This window comes from Sarcophilus harrisii, chromosome 3, assembly GCF_902635505.1.
Source record: "Sarcophilus harrisii chromosome 3, mSarHar1.11, whole genome shotgun sequence".
Lineage (NCBI taxonomy): Eukaryota > Metazoa > Chordata > Mammalia > Dasyuromorphia > Dasyuridae > Sarcophilus > Sarcophilus harrisii.
Window position 1 is genome coordinate 521,636,860 of NC_045428.1, and position 18,523 is coordinate 521,655,382.

An 18,523-nucleotide genomic window follows, 5' to 3' on the forward strand; every position below is an offset into this window, starting at 1 on the left:
AAGAGTGGAGTAGGGAGGAAGACTTAAGTGGAGTGAGGTCCCCTGAATTCTTCAAAAGAGCACCTGGCCTTAGAATGTTGGGGTTTTTTGGTTGTTTTTTTAATATCTTCATAATTAGAACAAATGTTAAATTTATTCAAAAGTTAGTGAAAATAAAGATGAAATTCTTCTAAATTTCAAATTTAATGGATTCCTTAAAATCTATAAATAGACCAAGTGGACCAAAAATCCTAGCTTAAGAACTCCAGTTGTATAGGTTTTCAGTCCAGTTCTGTATTATAGTCTGGACTGTAATTCTTCATTGACTTGTTTTTTTTTCCCGTGTAGGTGATCATAGCAAACTCTTAATTTTTATGTTTGGGAGTTTCCATTGTGTTCTAGGGCTGTATGTTATGAACACAATGTCTGCCAAAAGGAGCTTCTTGAAAATGTCACTATCTTTAGAGAAGCTCTTTTTCATTTCTTCTACTACAGTGACAAGCATGCTTTTACCAATTTTATGACTTGGTATTAATAATAAACGTGGTTATTGTTTTATCTTTAATGTAATCTTGTGCAACTTGGATTTTGTTTGGAAAACACCTGGTTGAAGGAGAACCTTGTTTTGTTTTTGTAATGTTAGCAAACAGTACATTCATCTACATCTTTCTGTCAATTGTATGATGGTAAAATTTGGGCTTCTGTGAAATATTGGTTTGAAAATTTAACCTGTTCCCTTCTAATACTGTAATCAAGGATGTCTGATCTGTATGTCTCTTGTGATTTTATATAGATGGAAAAATAGATATTGTATACAGATCAGTAATTATTTATGTTAGCTCCTTGTTTTGATATTAATAAGGTTTAATATTTTTTCTACTCCCTTTGTTATCCTGAGATTCCTTGAAAAAGTCTTTCAAAATCACTATTATAAACCTAAGTACAACTTCTGTTCCCATCTTTTTTTTTTAAATATCATTTTTCTATTTCCTTCTCTTTTAAGTCCAAATGTGGTAGTTCTGTTGTCCTTGATAGTGAAAAAAGTTTGCCATAAAAATGTAAGTCTTTTATATCTTTTGTCTATTAGTCTTTCAGTTTCATCCTTAAGTGTCCTTGAGATTGCTTTGATGTTTGTGTTTTCAGCCAAGGCTTCTATAAACTTTGTTTTTCCTTCTATTGCTTGTTTTATGGAGTAATAATCTGCTCATAAATAAATATAAAAATGCTTAATCTTCTACCAGCTTTCTCTTTGAGAATTTAAAAGGCAAGCCAATTTACATTCTAAACTGATGTCATCCTTGGCTGTCTTATTTTTCTTTTTGACAAATTAAGTGTCCATTAACTAAAGTGGTTTTTAGGATCCTGATGACCTCATTATTAGAAGTAGCTCCAGTAGTGTAAAAGTACATAGTCCTGGGTCAAATCCTGCCTCTGCCTCTTTTACTTCTGTGATCTTAAGCAAGCCACATAAGTTTTGAGCCTTAGCTTCCTTATCTATGAAATGAAGGGTTTGGATTCCTGAAGTTAATCTAGCTCTAAATCTATGATTTTATGAATTAATATGAAACAGTTTTTAAATTAATGTCAATGGTCTTTCTTATAGACATTTCCTATTTTTATGATCTTAAGCCAAAATAGTTATTTTAATTGCATTACCATACCTTTTTCTCATTTCTATTTTTACTGTTTTATATTTATTTTTATCTTGGCTATCTTAAAAATATATTGAATTTTTGGGATAGTTGGTACTTACCGTATGCCAACATCTTTATTTCCTCTCTTGCTTAGAATTCATTTAGAGGCCTCTACAATATGGTTTTCAAATATCTTCCAAATCTTACCTTCACAAGTGCCATTTTCCAGCCAAAATAGATTACTTGTTCCCTGAACTTGATGCTTTATCTCCTACCAGAAGGAAAGTAAACAGATTCATGACTTGTCTGGCCCTTGTGGCTACAATGTGCTTCTTCCTTGGCTTCATCCCATGGAATCCATGTCTTCATTTATAGCTGAATTCTTGTATTATCTCTTCTTTGAATCTCTTTTCCTTGGTTTTTTAATATCCTAATCTGATCTAGGAACCATATTCAAAAAAAGTAATGAGTTTTTTTAGATAGTATTTTATTTTCCAAACATATGCAAAAATAGTTTTCAACATTCACCTTTGCAAAACCTGTGTTCCAAATTTTTCTCTCCCTCCTTCTTCCCCCCAAGACAGGAAGCAGTCTAATGTACATTAAACATCTGCAATTCTTATAAATATATTTTCTTATTCATCATGCTACACAAAAAAAAAAAAAATCAGATCAAACAAACAAGCAACCACAATGAAAAGGTGAAAATACTGTGTTTTGATGGCACTTTTCATCACAAATCTATTAGAATTTCTTTGAATCATCTCATTGTTGAAAAGAGACAAGTCCATTATGGATCATCACATAATCATGTTGTTGCCGTGTACAATGTTCTCTTGGTTCTGCTCACTTCACTTAGCATTGGTTCATGTAAATCTTTCCAGGCCTTTCTGAAATCAGCCTGATACTCATTTCTTATAAAACAATAATATTCTATTACATTCATATATCACAACTCATTCAGCCATTCCTCAACTGATGGACATCCACTCAGTGTCCAATTCCTTATCATTTCAAAAAGAGCTGCTACAAACACTTTTGCATGTGTGGGTCCTTTTTCCTTTTTTATGATTTCTTTGTGATAATAGACCTAGTAGAGACAGTGTTGAATCAAAGGGTATGTAGAGTTTTATAGCCCTTTGGGAATAGTTCCAAATTCCTCTCCAGAGTAGTTGGATCAGTTTACAACTCCACCAATAATGTATTAGCGTTCTTGTTTTCTCACATCCCCTGTAACATTTATCGTTATCTTTTCCTTTCATTTTAGCCAATTTGAGAGGTGTGAGGTAGTACCTCAAAGTTGTCTTAATTTGCATTTCTCTAATCAATAGTGATTTAGAGCACTTTTTCATGTGACCAGAAATGGCTTTTGTTCATCTGAAAATTGTCTGTTCATATCCTTTGACCATTTGTTAATTGGGGGATGGCTTTATACGTTTGAGTCAATTCTTTATATATTTTTAAAATGATGCCTTTATCAGAAACACTGGTTGTAAAAAAAATTTTTTCATAGATTTCTGCTTCCTTTCTAATCTTGACTGCATTAGTTTTGTTTGTGCAAAAACTTTTTAATTTAATGTAATCAAAATTATCCATTTGCATTTCGTAATGTTCTCTAGGTTTTTCTTTGGCCATAAATTCATTACTTCTTCAAAGATCTGAGAGGTAGCCTATGCTTTGCTCTGCTAATTTGCTTATAGTATCACCCTTTGGGTCTAAATCATGAACCCATTTTGACCCTATCTTGGTGTAGGGTGTTAGATGTTGGTCAATTCCCAGTTTCTGCCATATTGTTTTCCAGTTTCCTTGCAATTTTTGTGAAATACTGAATTCTTATCCTAGGTAGCTGGAATCTTTGGCTTTATCAAACACTAGATAAGTAATGAGTTTTTAAAGAAATCAGTTCTATAATCAGAGATTTGTCCTTCTGCCTTAATACTGTGTCTTCTGTTTAAATGCAGTTACTTCTGAAAATCCTAATATTTAAAAATGCTTTTTAAAAACTGAACCTACCCTGCATTATAACAAAAAAAGTACAGTCACGCTGAAGAAATGAACATATTGGCAGTACATTGACACCTCTCTTCTGAGGAGGAATCATTATTTTTTGTGTCAGTCTTCTGAAGTCATAATCGGTCACTGTATCAGTGTTTTCATATGATTTTTTGCTGTTTTTTACATCATTGTGCAGATCATATTGATTGCACTGTGTCTTTATCAATTCATATAATCTTCCCATTTCTCTGAATTCTTTATATTTGTTGTTTTTTTAAAATATATTCAATTGCATCCATATTCCCTAGTTTGTTGTGATCTGCCATAATTAATTAACAGATATTTATTTATTTATTTGCTGAGGCAATTGGGGTTAAGTGACTTGTCCAGGGTCACACAGCTAGGAAGTATTAAGTGTCTGAGGCTAGATTTGAACTCAGGTCCTCCTAACTTCAGTACTGGTGCTTTATTCATTGCACCACCTAGTTGCCCTAGCTATTTACTTTTTTAGGATCTTCCTGTCTTGCTCTCCTTATGGTATATGACTACTTAGTGGTATAAATAACTAGAATTTAGTTGTCACTTTTAAGGTTTTGTAACATGATTTACAGATATCTAATTTTATCCTCACAATTACCCTGGAGAGCCAATTGAACAGGACTATAATATTTGTTTTATCTTCTGGGGACTCTTGAATGTGGGGTTCTTGATTTGTGGGGTGATAGTTATTTTATTGTAAAAGAGCCTATGTATTTTGTTTTACAAAATCAATAAGCATAATGTAATCTACCTTCTCTATATTTTTAATAAACTATGAAATGTGTTCTATTGTTGAACATGGTGAGTAAAAGTCTACTTGTTTCATAGGCATTCTAACTCATAAATATTTTGTATAAATAGAATAGGAATGTAAGTTGATAGTCATTGATGTTCTCTCAGGCATCTTTTTTTCAGTATTTGCAAAGTCTTAGATTTTTTTCCTTATCTTTTTGTGTATACTCTACCTTCTGATGCTATATATGTATATAGTCTCACAATACTTTCATGATCCCCTTTATATGTGTTTGGTTTAATTCAATAATCATTCTTAACTTTAGTGTTTTCTGCCTCTTTTTTAAGTTCATCAAGGAATGGTTGGTTAAGAATGATGATCTGGATGACATAGTATGGTTGGATATCATTTATGTTATCTATTTCTCAATTTTACTTTCAATTACTTAATTCATAAATGAGTAATTTCTTTTGTATGCTATATCTTTTTCTGATTATTTTTCTTGGGTTTTTGAGGGTTTTTTGGAATTTTAAAACTAATATTGATCTTAGTTCTGATGAGTTAATGTAATGACTAGGGCTAACTCCCATGTAAATAATAAGTCTTTTCCTCTATGTTAAAATGCATTATAATCTATCTTATTCTTTATGGTTCTATTTAGTAGTCCTTGCATTAAACATCTACCAGTTTTTTCCCAAAAAATGTTTATGAGGCTTCTGTGTAATTTCCAAGCCTTTTATCTCTTTGCTCCTCTATCATGCTTTTCCATATTTCTTCCCATTTTCACTTTTTCTCACCTTTGAATTTAAGTCACTGAATATCAGAATGTAATTAATTTGATTTGGAGGATCTTAACAGGTTCTTTGTCAAATTTTTCTCTGAACCATCTTCAGACACTGATATTGGTATATATTTATTTTCATCATAGTCTTTTTACAAATAGCTATCATTGACACTGTAGCATGCAATAATCAAACATTTCATGCAATAATGTTTCTTGTTTCCTGTGGTTGTATGTTAAATATCTTCCCCAGCTCTTTCTAGCACCCAAAAACCTGAGAGCAATCGTTTCATTTAATTAAAGCTTTTTTCTTCTTTTATTTATAGAAGAATGGCAAGATATCATTCAGCTACTTCAGGAGTATATTATTAGGCAATTATCTCAAATTTATCAGTAGTCAAATTGAAATCTGTGAACAATCTAAAATCAAACAACAAACCCCAGTGATTCTTAGTCCCTCTGTCCCTTTCTCCTTTTTCTGCCAAGGTTGGGCTACTCTGAAGACTGGCTTTTATTTTTCTTTGTTGCATAGATTGCTGTGGCCAAAAAAAATTCTTCATCTGCTGATCAGTCAGTAGGTGATGTGCTTTACCATAATTAGCTAGATTAATCCTTGGAAAGTACAACTGTTATATTATCAGGCCATAATTGAAGTTTTTTAATCATGGTAGAACCTGCTGAAACTTAGGCATTAGTAGCATTGCCTTTGAGAATCCAGAGTCATTATACCAAAGGCGTCAAAATAAAACTTTGTGGAAGGAATCATCATATTTCAGATAGAGAAAATTGTGATTCCATTTTCTTGTCATTGTCATAGTATTTTTTAAACTATATCAAAAGATAGCAATAACTACCGATATCATTCCTTTGTCCTTTGTAATTTTATTGGAAACTTATAGTATCTCTGTTACAAAAAATCCTAGTTTTTGATTTCATATATTGTTATATCAAAAATAGTCTCTTTTTAAATACTCTTTTTTTTTTAACACAGATGAATGTTGTATTTTGTCAAAAGCTTTTCCTACATTTATTGATTTTTTTTGTCCTTAGTATGATCTCTTATATTTGATTTCCTTAAAGTTGAAACTTCCCTATTATAAGAAATATGAATTAATTTAAGTCCTAGGATTGGCTATAAGAGGGTCTTAGGTGTTCATATGTATGATTAAGAGTAAGAGAGGAAATCCTCAAAAGAGAGCTAGGTCCAGAAAAGAGGAGATGTTATAATTACAATAATTCAGAATTTTGTTTAGAATAAAATTGTTAAGAAGGCACTGGGCTTTTTGTATGGACATCTCTTCCTAATTCTTTGAAATTACAGCAATATCCTTGATATGATTTTCCTCTTTGGGGTTTCTTTTATTTGTACATCTACTGAAAGGAAAGAGCAGGACCTTGCATTATGGGCTTCAAAAAATGTTCAATTTGCAATAAAAATCACTAAAGCTGAGCCCTGAACCAAAAACCATTTGTAAATGAATTTAATGAATGGGACCTCAGATCTTTCTTATTATCTGAAAGGCCCTTCTTCTTCAAGGCCTTGGTTCTATAATACTTGATACCCAAATAATATAGATGAGACAGAGTAAATAGAGGATTTCATTGGTTGACAGATTCATACCTTGATCCTCCAGATGAACCTACAGTCTAAGACCGGTGATGACCAGGGCCAAAAGATAGGCAAAGGATGTTGAGCAAAATAGAGAGAGAAAGAGATGATCAAAGGTGGATCAAAGGACACCAAAATGGAGAACTTCCCATATCATTAGATTATCTTTACCATTCTGGATTTGGTTACTATGATAGGTGAAAAAGAATGGAGGTCCTCCAACCAGCTTCTTTTGGTTAAGTAAGTGAACTCATAACTTAAAGCTTAAAAGTTGGGGGCCTAATATAAGAAAAAATCTATTTAACTTTATTTAATTAACTCTAAATATAATAATAGGTAAAATATTTACTAATATTAGCTGACTAAATTGAATAAATGTATATCAATGTACAGGTATAGGTATCATAGATAATTACTACCCCTACGGAATCGCACTGAACTGAATAATACTAATTGGAATAAAAAAGGAAGGGTTAGAAATAAAGGTTAAATTAGTCATTTGACACAGCATAGGAAAAATTTGAATTTTTGGCCAGGATATTGTGAATTTAATAAATTCAACAAACATTATTAAACCCTACTGCTATTAAACACAAATGGATAGAATTCTACAGAATGGATAGAATGTTAGCTTTCTCATTTAATTGCTACATTCTGTTGATTATGTGCTTGTTCTTATGTATTGCTTCTGTAGTGCGGTAAGCATTAACAGTACACTTTCTGAAAGTTAACAAAAAGATCTAATTTTGGAAAATAAGGTTGCCAAGGCAGGCTTGACTTCAAGTTAGAGCAGAAGCAGTCCACCTCTGCCTTTGAGAATTCTTTTCCCCCTTCACCCTGAGCTCTTTCTCAGGCCTTCTGGATTTAGAAATGGTGTCAGTGATATGCTCTTTATTGTTTAGGCTTTCCTAACTCATGGTACAGAAGATATAAAGGGGTGAATGGCTATTCATGTCAGAAAATTTTAAAAAGAACTTCTTTATTTGTCATCTTTCCCTAGTTGTACATTGTAATGACAATAATGGTTTCGCAGTGCTGGTAAATTCAGCTTTTCTTCAACCTGTTAAACCCCTCATTGGGTCAAGCAGTAAAAAGACCCCCCCCAAAAAAATTCCTTGCCCACAAGGATTTAACATCATATTAAATAGATTATCAGATGCAGTTGTATTTACAAATAAGTAAAGTTAATTTGAATAAGAAACAGAATACAACTAAGAAGGGGTATTCAGGTAAAGCTTCACATTGGAAAGTGGGATGCACTTGAAGAGAAGGAAAAGATTTTAAGATAAGGAGGATGTGTATATCAGATGTGGATGTGTGAGAGGACAGGATGAAATCAGGAAACAGCTAATAGTTCAGTTTAACCGGAATGTTGAGTTAGTGAAGGGGAGTAGAAAGATTATTTTAGCAAGTTTATGAAAGTTCAATTGAAGGGGAGAGAGATAAAGATGAGATCAGTTAACAGGTTGGTATAGTGTTGTTGGACTTGAATCAGGTACAGCTAGCTCTGTGACCTCGGGTACATACTTGACATATTCCTGCCTTTATTTCCTATTCTGTAATAATAGTACCCATCTCATAGGTTTACTATTAGGACCCAATGAGATAATTCCTATAAGGTGCTTTGCAAAACCTTCACGGACTCTATAAATGCTAACTGTCATTATTATGGTGATAGTCCACTTAAGAAAATGATAGCCTGGACTTAGAATAGGATGGGAGAGGAGAGGAGAGCTGCAAGAGCTCTTGGGGAGGTAGAATTTACAAAACTTGGCAGCTCAATGGATAGAGGAAGAAAGACTCTAAAATTACTCTTTGAGCTTGGATGGACTATAAAGAGGAAGAGGATCAACAAAAATACGGAACTTGGAATGATGTGATACCTTTGTTTTGTTTTAGATAATGTCAACTTTGTCCATGATAAATTTGAAATGTCAACAGGTAGCTAGAAGTGTGGGACTGGATCTCTTAAGAAAAATATGAAGAACAAATACATATGAGTTTTTAAATCCTCATGTTTCTTGAGTTATGAGTATATAATTTTTGTTCTGTCCCTGGTGCCTAGCACACAATAGGCACCTAATAAATATTTGTTGAATTTAATAGATTTTCCATAGAGATAATAAAACCATGGAACTGATTAGATCTCTAAAGGAATGAATATAGAGAGAAAAGAAAAATAAGTTGGAGAACCTTGAGAAATGCCTATGCTTAAAGGAGCAAGATGAAACAAACAAGGATATTAAGAAGGGGCAGTAAGAGAGATAGGAGAAGAGCCAGCTCTGTCACCAAAGTCAAAATGGAAGAGAGGTTCAAGAAGTAGATAGTGATTGATTCTAATTAATGATGTCACATGATGTCCAAAGCTCTAGAAGGATGAAGACGAAGAAATATACATTGGATTTGGTAATTAAAAGACACCTAGAAACCATGGAGAGAGTAGGTTCAGCAGAAGGTTGAAGATGGAAGTTTTGTTGGAAGTAGTTGAAGAGTAAGTTGATAAAGGATGGGGAATAGAGACTGCTCCTTTCTTTTTTGGTACTCAGATTCCTTAGGAATTCTTGTAGGATAGGATCCTTGGTACCTTTCCTACTCGTGATAGTAGTTTGTATAGTGGATTTGTGGTCCTCATCAGTACAGTGTTCCCTCCAACAGTACTCATTACTGCTCATTATTTTCTGATGCTTTGTACCTAATGTAACCACTTATACCACTATATATACCACTTATTTGTGATATAATGGATGTGATATAATGGATCCACATGTTCAGAAAAGAGGAGGTCACAGTTCGTTTACACCAAAATATTTCCCTTACAACTTAAGCTTGTTAGACAAATGTATCTTTTACTTGAATAAATTGGATAATTACCTCAGTTCTCTACTTTGTAAATGTAGTTGTACCCTTAGGAATGCACTTCTATCCCTCTGGGAAAGTAGGTTGCTTTTACAAAAATGACTTGAGTTTTCTTTAATTCTTATAGGCAATATCTTTCCAACTAGATCATAAATTCCCACTACTTGGGATAATCCACAGGTCTTTAGCACAGTGTGGGTAGAGCAAATGTTTGTTGATTGAATTTTAATTCACATGCAGGGAGAATTGGACAGTTAAACAAAAATTTATCTTAAGACTGTAACCATTCATTCATTAATATTTGATCCATTTTATTACCTAACATCTTAATCATACTGATTAGGGTCATAGTAACATTTTGTAAATAAAGTGTGCTTAATATTTCAGAAGTGCTTTCCTGTATTACTTCTGGATTATGATATTATGAGATATGGCTTTTGCCAATTAATTTTAATCACCTTCCAGATTTCTGATTTTAGGTATTCAAAGATTGTCTCTAGGGATGTTTCTCACACTCCTTGGTTAGTTCTTTGCTTTATAGTTGAGGTATTGTTATGTAGCAGTCTTTTCTTAAGTAAAAAATTTCACCTATTTTATTTTGTATGAGGATTAGTAAAGAAGGATGAAAGGTAAAATTTATCATAAGTTATTCTTCTGATATCCCCTGCATACAGGAGTCTTAAATTAATCATATAACTCTAGAATTTGGAAAAATGTGAACCTTTCAACAAATCTTTTGAAAATATTACTCTATTTTGATCATATTTTTTATTACTTATAAAAAATAGGATTGCCTGACAACTTGAAGTCATTTTACAAAGGAAACTGATTTGTTTGTATCAAAGGTTTTTTAAATTATTTCTTTTAGTTTTTTGCTTTACTTTATATAGCAATAGAGAAACATTAAACTCACTGATAATATGTCATGTATTCTTAAGTAGAGATTATTTCTTCATTTGAATTTTGTGGGAAATTCTGATTTTCTCCCCCTAGATATCGCCTTTCTGTTTTAATATAATATCTGCATTTCAGGTGATGCAAAAACTTTTTGGAGGGAGCTAGAAGAGGATGGGAAAGTGGACTTGATATTTGAGCATGTACAGAATGTTCTGTTGTCACTCAAACAAAAGATCAAAGATGGGTCAGCAACAAATCAAGGTATGAAGGAAGAGTTTACATTCAAGAACAGTTGAATGAAGGATCTGATTGCCCAGTATGGCCTATTGGTATTCCAGTTATAATGAAACTTAACCCTAATGCCACTGGAGAACAACAAAATAATATCTTACGTTTATCATTTTTGCTTTGGTGGTCCATTCACTTTTAACATGTTGTGGGCATTTGGGGCTATGCAGTGCATTTATCTATGTGTATGGATATGTGTATGCATTTATCCAGTGTATGGATTACCTTTAACAGTCTGGATTTGTTCCCAATATTAGCATTCTTTCATTGTTCTGAAACTTTGTTCCATCTTGAACTATTTGTTTTGTTTACTGATTTAGGGATTCTCTTGAATCCATTTTTTTTTTTTTTGTAAAATGTTTTTTTACCATTTTGCCATTTGTAAAATGTTACCGTTTTACCATTTGTTATGTTTAACCAAAAACTGAATAATCCTTCACGTTCCTGCCCAGGCCTCCACCTTCTTCTCTTTTTTTTTTTTTCATCACAGAATATATCCAAGCCATGACCCTAGTGAATGAAGCAGTTACAACAAGTAACACTTTTCTATTGATAAAGGGTATGTACATTTGATTTTAACACCTATTCTTACATGATTTAGGTATTTTCTCAGCATGTGTGAGACCAGCCAACTTTAATGTGGTATGTTAACTAAAGATAGCAAGAAATAGGATATTAGATCCACTTTACTGAGTTCATATAAATTATGACTTGCTTTATGAAATGAAGATAACTACAAATTCAGTTCCCACCAACAGTTCTCCTATCTACCGCCTTCCTTTCACTTTCTCCTCAAATGCAATAACAATATATAACAACATCTTTTAATAGGAAAAATATAATTGTCCCTGTAGGTTTATGGGTCCAGTTTTTTTTAGTGTTTACTGTGTTTGTGTACATGTGTTTTCAAGGCTATGTATCATTCTTTCTAACACTTACTAACTTGACTTCAAAGGGAGTTGGCCTATATTAAAGTGATTCTAGGAGAAGAGAGAATATAAATTTCTAAATAATTATCTATGAAGCTTTTTCTTCCATTGTGAATTTATTCAAGAGTTAACAGATATAAAGGAAATGTAAGATTTTGAACAGATTTTAATTAAAACTGCAAATTGTCTGCAAAATTTCAGAAATTTTAAATTCAATCAAAACACTTATTATACACCAACCATCTGCAGTGGACTATGCAAAACTCTGGGCTATAGAAACAGAATGAAACTTTTTCTGCCCTATACGCTGAGGGGATAAAGCATAGACACAAATCATTTTTCTTTGTAACTTCGGTCTAATGTTATGAATATGTGGTCAAGCTTCTCTACAATGTTTAAAGGGCACTTTTTTTTTGACTACCAAGTCCTTATAAATTATTTGCCTTATAAAATGCAGATGACTACAAATCCTAGCATAACCAGAGAATTAAAATGTGTTTCTAACTATAGTACTCCCCTCAGGTTAGGTACCAATCACCACCACCTTTTATAATAATGTTTTGTAGCAAGCTGTTGCAAGCAAGTACCCTCCATAAACTTAATGAAGACCGGCTGGTTTTTTTATACCACCAGACAGACACTGACTCTGAAATGTAGGAGACAAGGAGAGGTAGGTGCAACCTCACTCACTGATAGAAGAAGCAACTTTGTTTCCTTGAAACAAAAATTGTACAACTTTTCTTAAAAGATGAAAATGTTAAAATTTACTTTTAAAATTAAATACAATATGTCATTAAATCCTTATTGTTAGGCTGATATATGTTCTCTAGTTTAGAAAAACCTTTTAAAAATAAATTAAGATCTTCGCTAATTTATTTCTCCATTAGTAAATATTGTTTTTTTGAGACTCAGAGGAACTAATTACTTGCTATGTATGACCTTGAGGTTATAATAAGTTATCAGAAATAGAACTCAACGCTCTCTAGGCTGGGCCTAAAGCCCTGATGATTTCTTATGATATAGTTCACTAGCCTATAATTACATAAATGTAATCTGTGCCTTGCCCTGTAAAAGTGAATTAAAACTGTAAAAGTGAATTAAAAGACTATTTTTTAAAAGAAAACATTGCATCCTCCCTCATCCTATTTAATTATTAACTGAAAAACCAAAAGGTTTAAAATTATTTCCATTTCTGACAACTTATCTGCAAATCTTGTTTTACTCAAATATATTAAAAATACATTTTCAAGTGTCCTGTAGAAAAATTAATGTGGAAAAAATACATTCTCATTTATAGACATGGAATTCTGGCTACTTTAATTATTCACTGGTACCTCTTCAATTCCCATATTTTAAATTGATTTTCTTCTGTTTAATCAGATTTCTTGTGCTTTTTGGGATTCCTATAATATAATTTTATTAATAATTTTTATCATAATAATTATAACTGATATAGGGCTTTTTAGGTTTACAAAGCACTTTCTTTGCTCACAGGATTACTGGAAAGGCAATCTGGTGTAGAGGAAGGAATGCTGGCGGTGGAATCAGAAGAGACCTGATTTTGAACCCTGGCCCCAGGACTTACTAGTCATGGGGCCATGAGCAAATGGTGTTAACTTCTGTGAGCCTCAGTTTTCTCATCTGTAAAGTAAGGACAATACCTGTAGTACCCATTTCACAGAGTTACTGTGAAGATTAAATGAGATGATCTGTGTTTAAGTGCTTTGTAAACCTTAAAGCATTATTTACATTTTTGTGTATACACACACACACACACACACACACACACACACACAACTAGAAAGGGATGTAATAAGATTTATGACTTCATTGGTATAAAAAACTGTCTCTACCAATGTACATTGGGAATTTAGAATAATAGACAGTTGCTTGGGTCACTGAGAGAGTAAATGATTCATCTAGGGTCACAAAGCCAAGATGCGTCATGGGCAGGATATGATGCCAGGTCTCCCTGACTCTTAAGACCACTTCTTTGTTCACTAGTATGCTGCCTCATATACAAAGTGTATATCTAACTATTCCTTTATCCACTTGACCTTTCTGTATGATTAATCTGTACCAAAGAATCAGTGTAACATAATCATATATATTGGGTTGAGGATATTTTTATTTTGAAGGGCCATTGACTTAAAAGAAAAATCAGGTCAAATCCACACATACATAAAAATGAATTTAATTTCTTCTATAAGAATATGAAATAAGTGAACTGAATAACATTCCTTCTATTACTTAAATGGTATGGTACTTTGAAATATAAAACACATCCCTTTAAAAATAATTAACATAGAACATATAAATAAGAAATGTGATAGATAATGAATATAAGTAAAAAATGAAGACCTGCAAGGGGAAAAATACAGGAAAAAAAAGAACAGACTTAAGGAGATACAATGATGGATACATAAAAAGATAAACACATTTTAAGAAAAAGAAAGATGCACAAAGAGTAATGTAGACATTTCAGAAGCATCATTCCATGATGAGACCTTTTATGATGTTGTAGCTAAAGCAATTAAAGTTTATGTTGTGATTTTATACCTGTAAGAATGAATAGGATATATACTTACCCCTAGTAATTGTTCCATAGTATACATGGGATGAAATTAAGCATGAGGTTAGATTTAAGCTTATCAAATTTTTCTACTGTCTGCCTTTCCTGTCTAATAGTTAGTTTTGGGGGGCCTAATCTAAAAGTCTTTCTTGAGTTGTACATTTCAGGATACTCAATAGGGATTGCAGTGAAATGATTTTTTTATGTTGGCATGATTTTTATTCACATTTAAATTCTTTACATAGATGAAGATATAACTGACAGACAAAATGAGCAAGAAGATAAGACAGGTGTTTTACCTCCAACATCACATGAAGAATCCAATTCAGAAGACTCCTTGATTTTGTATGTATATAAATTAATTTGTATAGTTAATGAATGTTTTTATGTCTCAAAAAGGGCATTTTATTTTAAATTGAAATTGGGGTTGATTTTTTTTTTTTTTTTTTTACCAGAAGAAGCTTTAAAAGGAAGCATTTGGAAATTATATGTGGCAAGTGCTAGTCATGGCATTTTAATAAAAGATTATTCCAATTTCTGTATCCTTAACCATAATTTCTCTTTGTTTTTACATTTATTTTTTATATTTATTTTAATAGCACAGTAAATAATGTTAAAATGGTCATCTCTGGGTTGTGATTGAGAAGTTATTTTTTCCTTTGGTCTTTCTTATAAAATGAGAGTAAGAAAAGAATCTTAAGAAGATTAGTAGTCTCTGGGCAGGTCAAGGAAATTACTTCAAGTTGCTAAGCTCTTTCTGAGGTAAGAGGAGGGGAAGAGTGCAGGGCAGAAATTTGGCTCAGGCCATTAGTGTACAGTCAGGCAGCAAGTGAGTCTAAGCTTTGATACTCAGTCACAAGAGATTCCTATATAATATTTTGGCAGTAGAACACATATTCTTGCATTTTTTCTGGAAAAAAAAATCTATAAAGTTGTTGCATTTTTTTTTCCATTTGAATATTGAAATGATGAAAATTCTTAACATAAATTTGTTGGTGAGGGCCAGTTTTGAGTATGGAAGTATATTTTATTTTAAAAATATAAAATAAGTATTCAGATATCTCAGCTTTATTTGGGGAAAAAAAAAAAAAAAGAAGCCTATCGAAATAATTTCTAAGAAAACCCCTAGGTTTTGCTGGTTTTCTAATTACTTAACCAAACATTAAGTAGGTTATAAAAACAGTTTTACCCAATTTGTTCTTTCCTGTGAGTAGAGAGCAGCCAGAGGGTGAGAAGCTTTCTGTGTCTTAGCTTCCTCTATGTGATTAAAAGAGAATCATAGGATTCTTCATAAAGAAGAGGACTGAAAGGTAATCTACTAGCCCAGGCTCCTCTACATCCAAGATTCCCTTCAACAACCTTCCTTACAGGTGTTCATGCAGCTTCACTGTGAATCATTTTCTGTGATGAGGAGTACATGATGTTGAAGTATATTCCATTATTAAACAGTTTTTCCTCACTGTTAATCAATTTCTGCTTGATTTTAGTCCTGAATATGCTCTCTAGAATACCTGTTAACTCCCTCTTTTGCATGTAATCTTAAAGTGTCTTAAGGCAGCTTCCTTGTCTGGCCTTAATCTTTTCTTCTTGAGGTTAAACATATTTGATTCTTGGCTGGATCCTCATATGAAATCATTTCCACACTTCTCACCATTCTGGATATCCTTTGTGTCTTCTTCTGAGGGTCATTGTCCTTCTTATCATGTAGCACACAACATAAAACAGAGCTTACTAACTATAGGCTGACCTACCTAGAATAGAGTGGAACTGTTCTCTCTTATTTTTCAAGCTACTATACTTCAGTTAATGTCATCTAAGTCGAATTATCATTATTTTAGCAGCCTCATTATACTATTGGTTCATTTTGTGACAGTAGTCAATAAAACTTACTTTATCAAATGTACTTCTGTCGGCCAGGTCTCCTCCATTCTGTATTTACACAATTGATATTTTTGAACCTAAATGTAAGCCTTGCTCAAAGGGACCTTAGACTTGACAAATGAGGAAACTGATGCTGAGAGATTTGGTATCTTACCCAGGGTCACACAGCTTATAACTGAAGCAGGATTCAAATCCAGACTTGCTGACTTATAAAGTTCAGTGCACCAAGCTCATGTCATATTGCTTTCATTAAATATCATCTTATTGTCCCAGCCTGTTACTGTAAGTATACAAAATATAAGATATTTTCTGGACTTAAGTGAGCAACCAGAAGCTATATAGCCCCTGAGGGCCCCCTCTATGTAGAAGCAGGTATGATAAATGTTAACTAGAACAGAACTGTCTCTGCTTTTAGGTTTGATAGTTGTAGCCTTGGTTGCTATGGCTTGTAAAAATAGTTTTGTTCTTGTAGTTCATTCCTTGCTTTTTGGTTTTCTATGAAAATAATTTGAGTTTCTAAAAATTGGGCTTCTCTCTCACACCATGTGCTATCTTTACATTGACAATAATAATTAAAATGGCAATAGGTGCAAAACCAGAAAAATATGAGCTTATATCTTATACTTAGTTTAATGATGGTATTCTAGCATTCTTTAGTTTTCTATTTTTATTTATATTACTGCTTGAGATTACAAATTTACTTTTAACATTTTTCCTTACTCAGCAAAATAACATGCTTAGCTTTTGTTTATTTATGGTCATCTCTTAACCCTTTCCCTACATTTCAAGTTTGAGTTGGTTGGAAAGATCCCTATGCAATCAGTCTAATTTCTTTGTTTGTTACCCTTTATTTCTTATTTGGGATTATAATTTAGTCAGATTTTTTTTCATTTTTTTGATGTTACTATTCTTATATTCCTATTTGGAGACTTTGGACTCGGGATCATACCTGTCTTCCTCAAGTTTTCAAATTAGTTTTTCTAGCGTCTAGGATATGTTTCTGACTAGGCCAAGATTTCCTTTCATTTGGCATACATTCTAAGGTAACAATTACTTTTTTCTCTAAGGTTCCCATCACTTTTACATCATCTGTCTTTATTGGTGAGAAATACTTGTAGAATTGCAATCCCCTGTTTGCTGCCTTTCCTTTCTAAGAGATGAAATTGTTAGGGAGGCAAGTCAGGCATTTTTGAATGCTCTGCTTTTAGCAAAATGAGAGTTCTAGAGTAGAGTAATATTGGCTTAAAGGTAAGTTCTTTTTAAAAAACTAAACATCACTTTTTAAAGGAAAAGTTCCCTGATTTAACTGTCTTCATGAAATAACATTTTTAATAAGCTAGACATTAGTATTTGATATATAAAATTAGATATTGTAAGACAAAAGAGTTTTGATAGTTTTATATGGTCATATGAAATCTTTAGCAAAGTAGGTGGTTGTCTCTAGTTGGTCCATTCATTATTTGAATATCATTGTTGGGATGAAAACTAAAAACACATTGTTAATTTTTTCTGATAAAGAAGTAAAATGTTTCTTTTGTTTATTCTGTTAATTTGTGACTTCACAAATAACTCTTCTTGCCTCTAAGTGATTCTTAACAATTTTTCTGATAAGCTTTCAGCTTTTTTCCAGGCACCTTCATTTGTGTTGTGGAAAGAATGCAAGGTTTGGATGCAGAGGACTTATATTCAAGTCATGATTCTGCTACATACTACCTATGCCACCTTGGATAGGTCCCTTTGTAAAAGCAAAGTGGTGGCAGGGACATGGATTAACATGAGTGTGGACTATTGGGCTTAAATCAGGAAAGCCTGTATCAGATTCTGCCTCCAGCATTTGCTAGCTGTCTGTGCCTCACTTCCTCCATCTTTAAAATGAGGATTTTATGTCCTTTGCAGCTTTAAATTTCATGTCCTTTCCAGCTTTAAATCTGTCACCTATCCTTATTCTGAGCTGTATCTGCCAATGAAGGATAGATTAAATTATTTCTCATTTTTGTTCTTGTAATCAAGTTAAGAATTTGATATCTCTATTCATGTTGAAGTCAAAAGCAAGACAGAAGTCAAGATCAAAAAGTTTTTTTTTTACTAACACCCGAAGTATTTCCAAACTCCTAGATCAATGATAGCATGTAGAAAATTCTTACTGAATCTAATTGAATTTAATTCTTTGTCCTTAAAGAAGCTAGTAGCATTTGAACTCAGGTCCTCTTGATTCTAGGATGGACTGGACTCCCTATCCACTTCTCCAGATAGATGCCCCTGGAAGAAAATTTTTGTCACATGACTATTGTATATATTACTGATGTGGCTGATGTATTAAATGATGTGGT

The 18,523-nt window shown here is 32.7% G+C and overlaps 1 protein-coding gene across 1 annotated transcript in view; it reads left to right on the forward strand.

Annotated features, from left to right (window-relative positions):
• The window catches only part of LOC100934863 (SET domain bifurcated histone lysine methyltransferase 2), a 96,427-nt gene that overhangs the window by 9,138 nt on the left and 68,766 nt on the right, over positions 1–18,523 (forward strand). Inside the window, exons 3-5 of the mRNA XM_031961449.1 lie at positions 10,659–10,784; positions 11,302–11,370; positions 14,558–14,657. Coding sequence (XP_031817309.1) covers positions 10,659–10,784; positions 11,302–11,370; positions 14,558–14,657 — 295 coding nt within the window. The remainder of the gene's footprint in view (positions 1–10,658; positions 10,785–11,301; positions 11,371–14,557; positions 14,658–18,523) is intronic.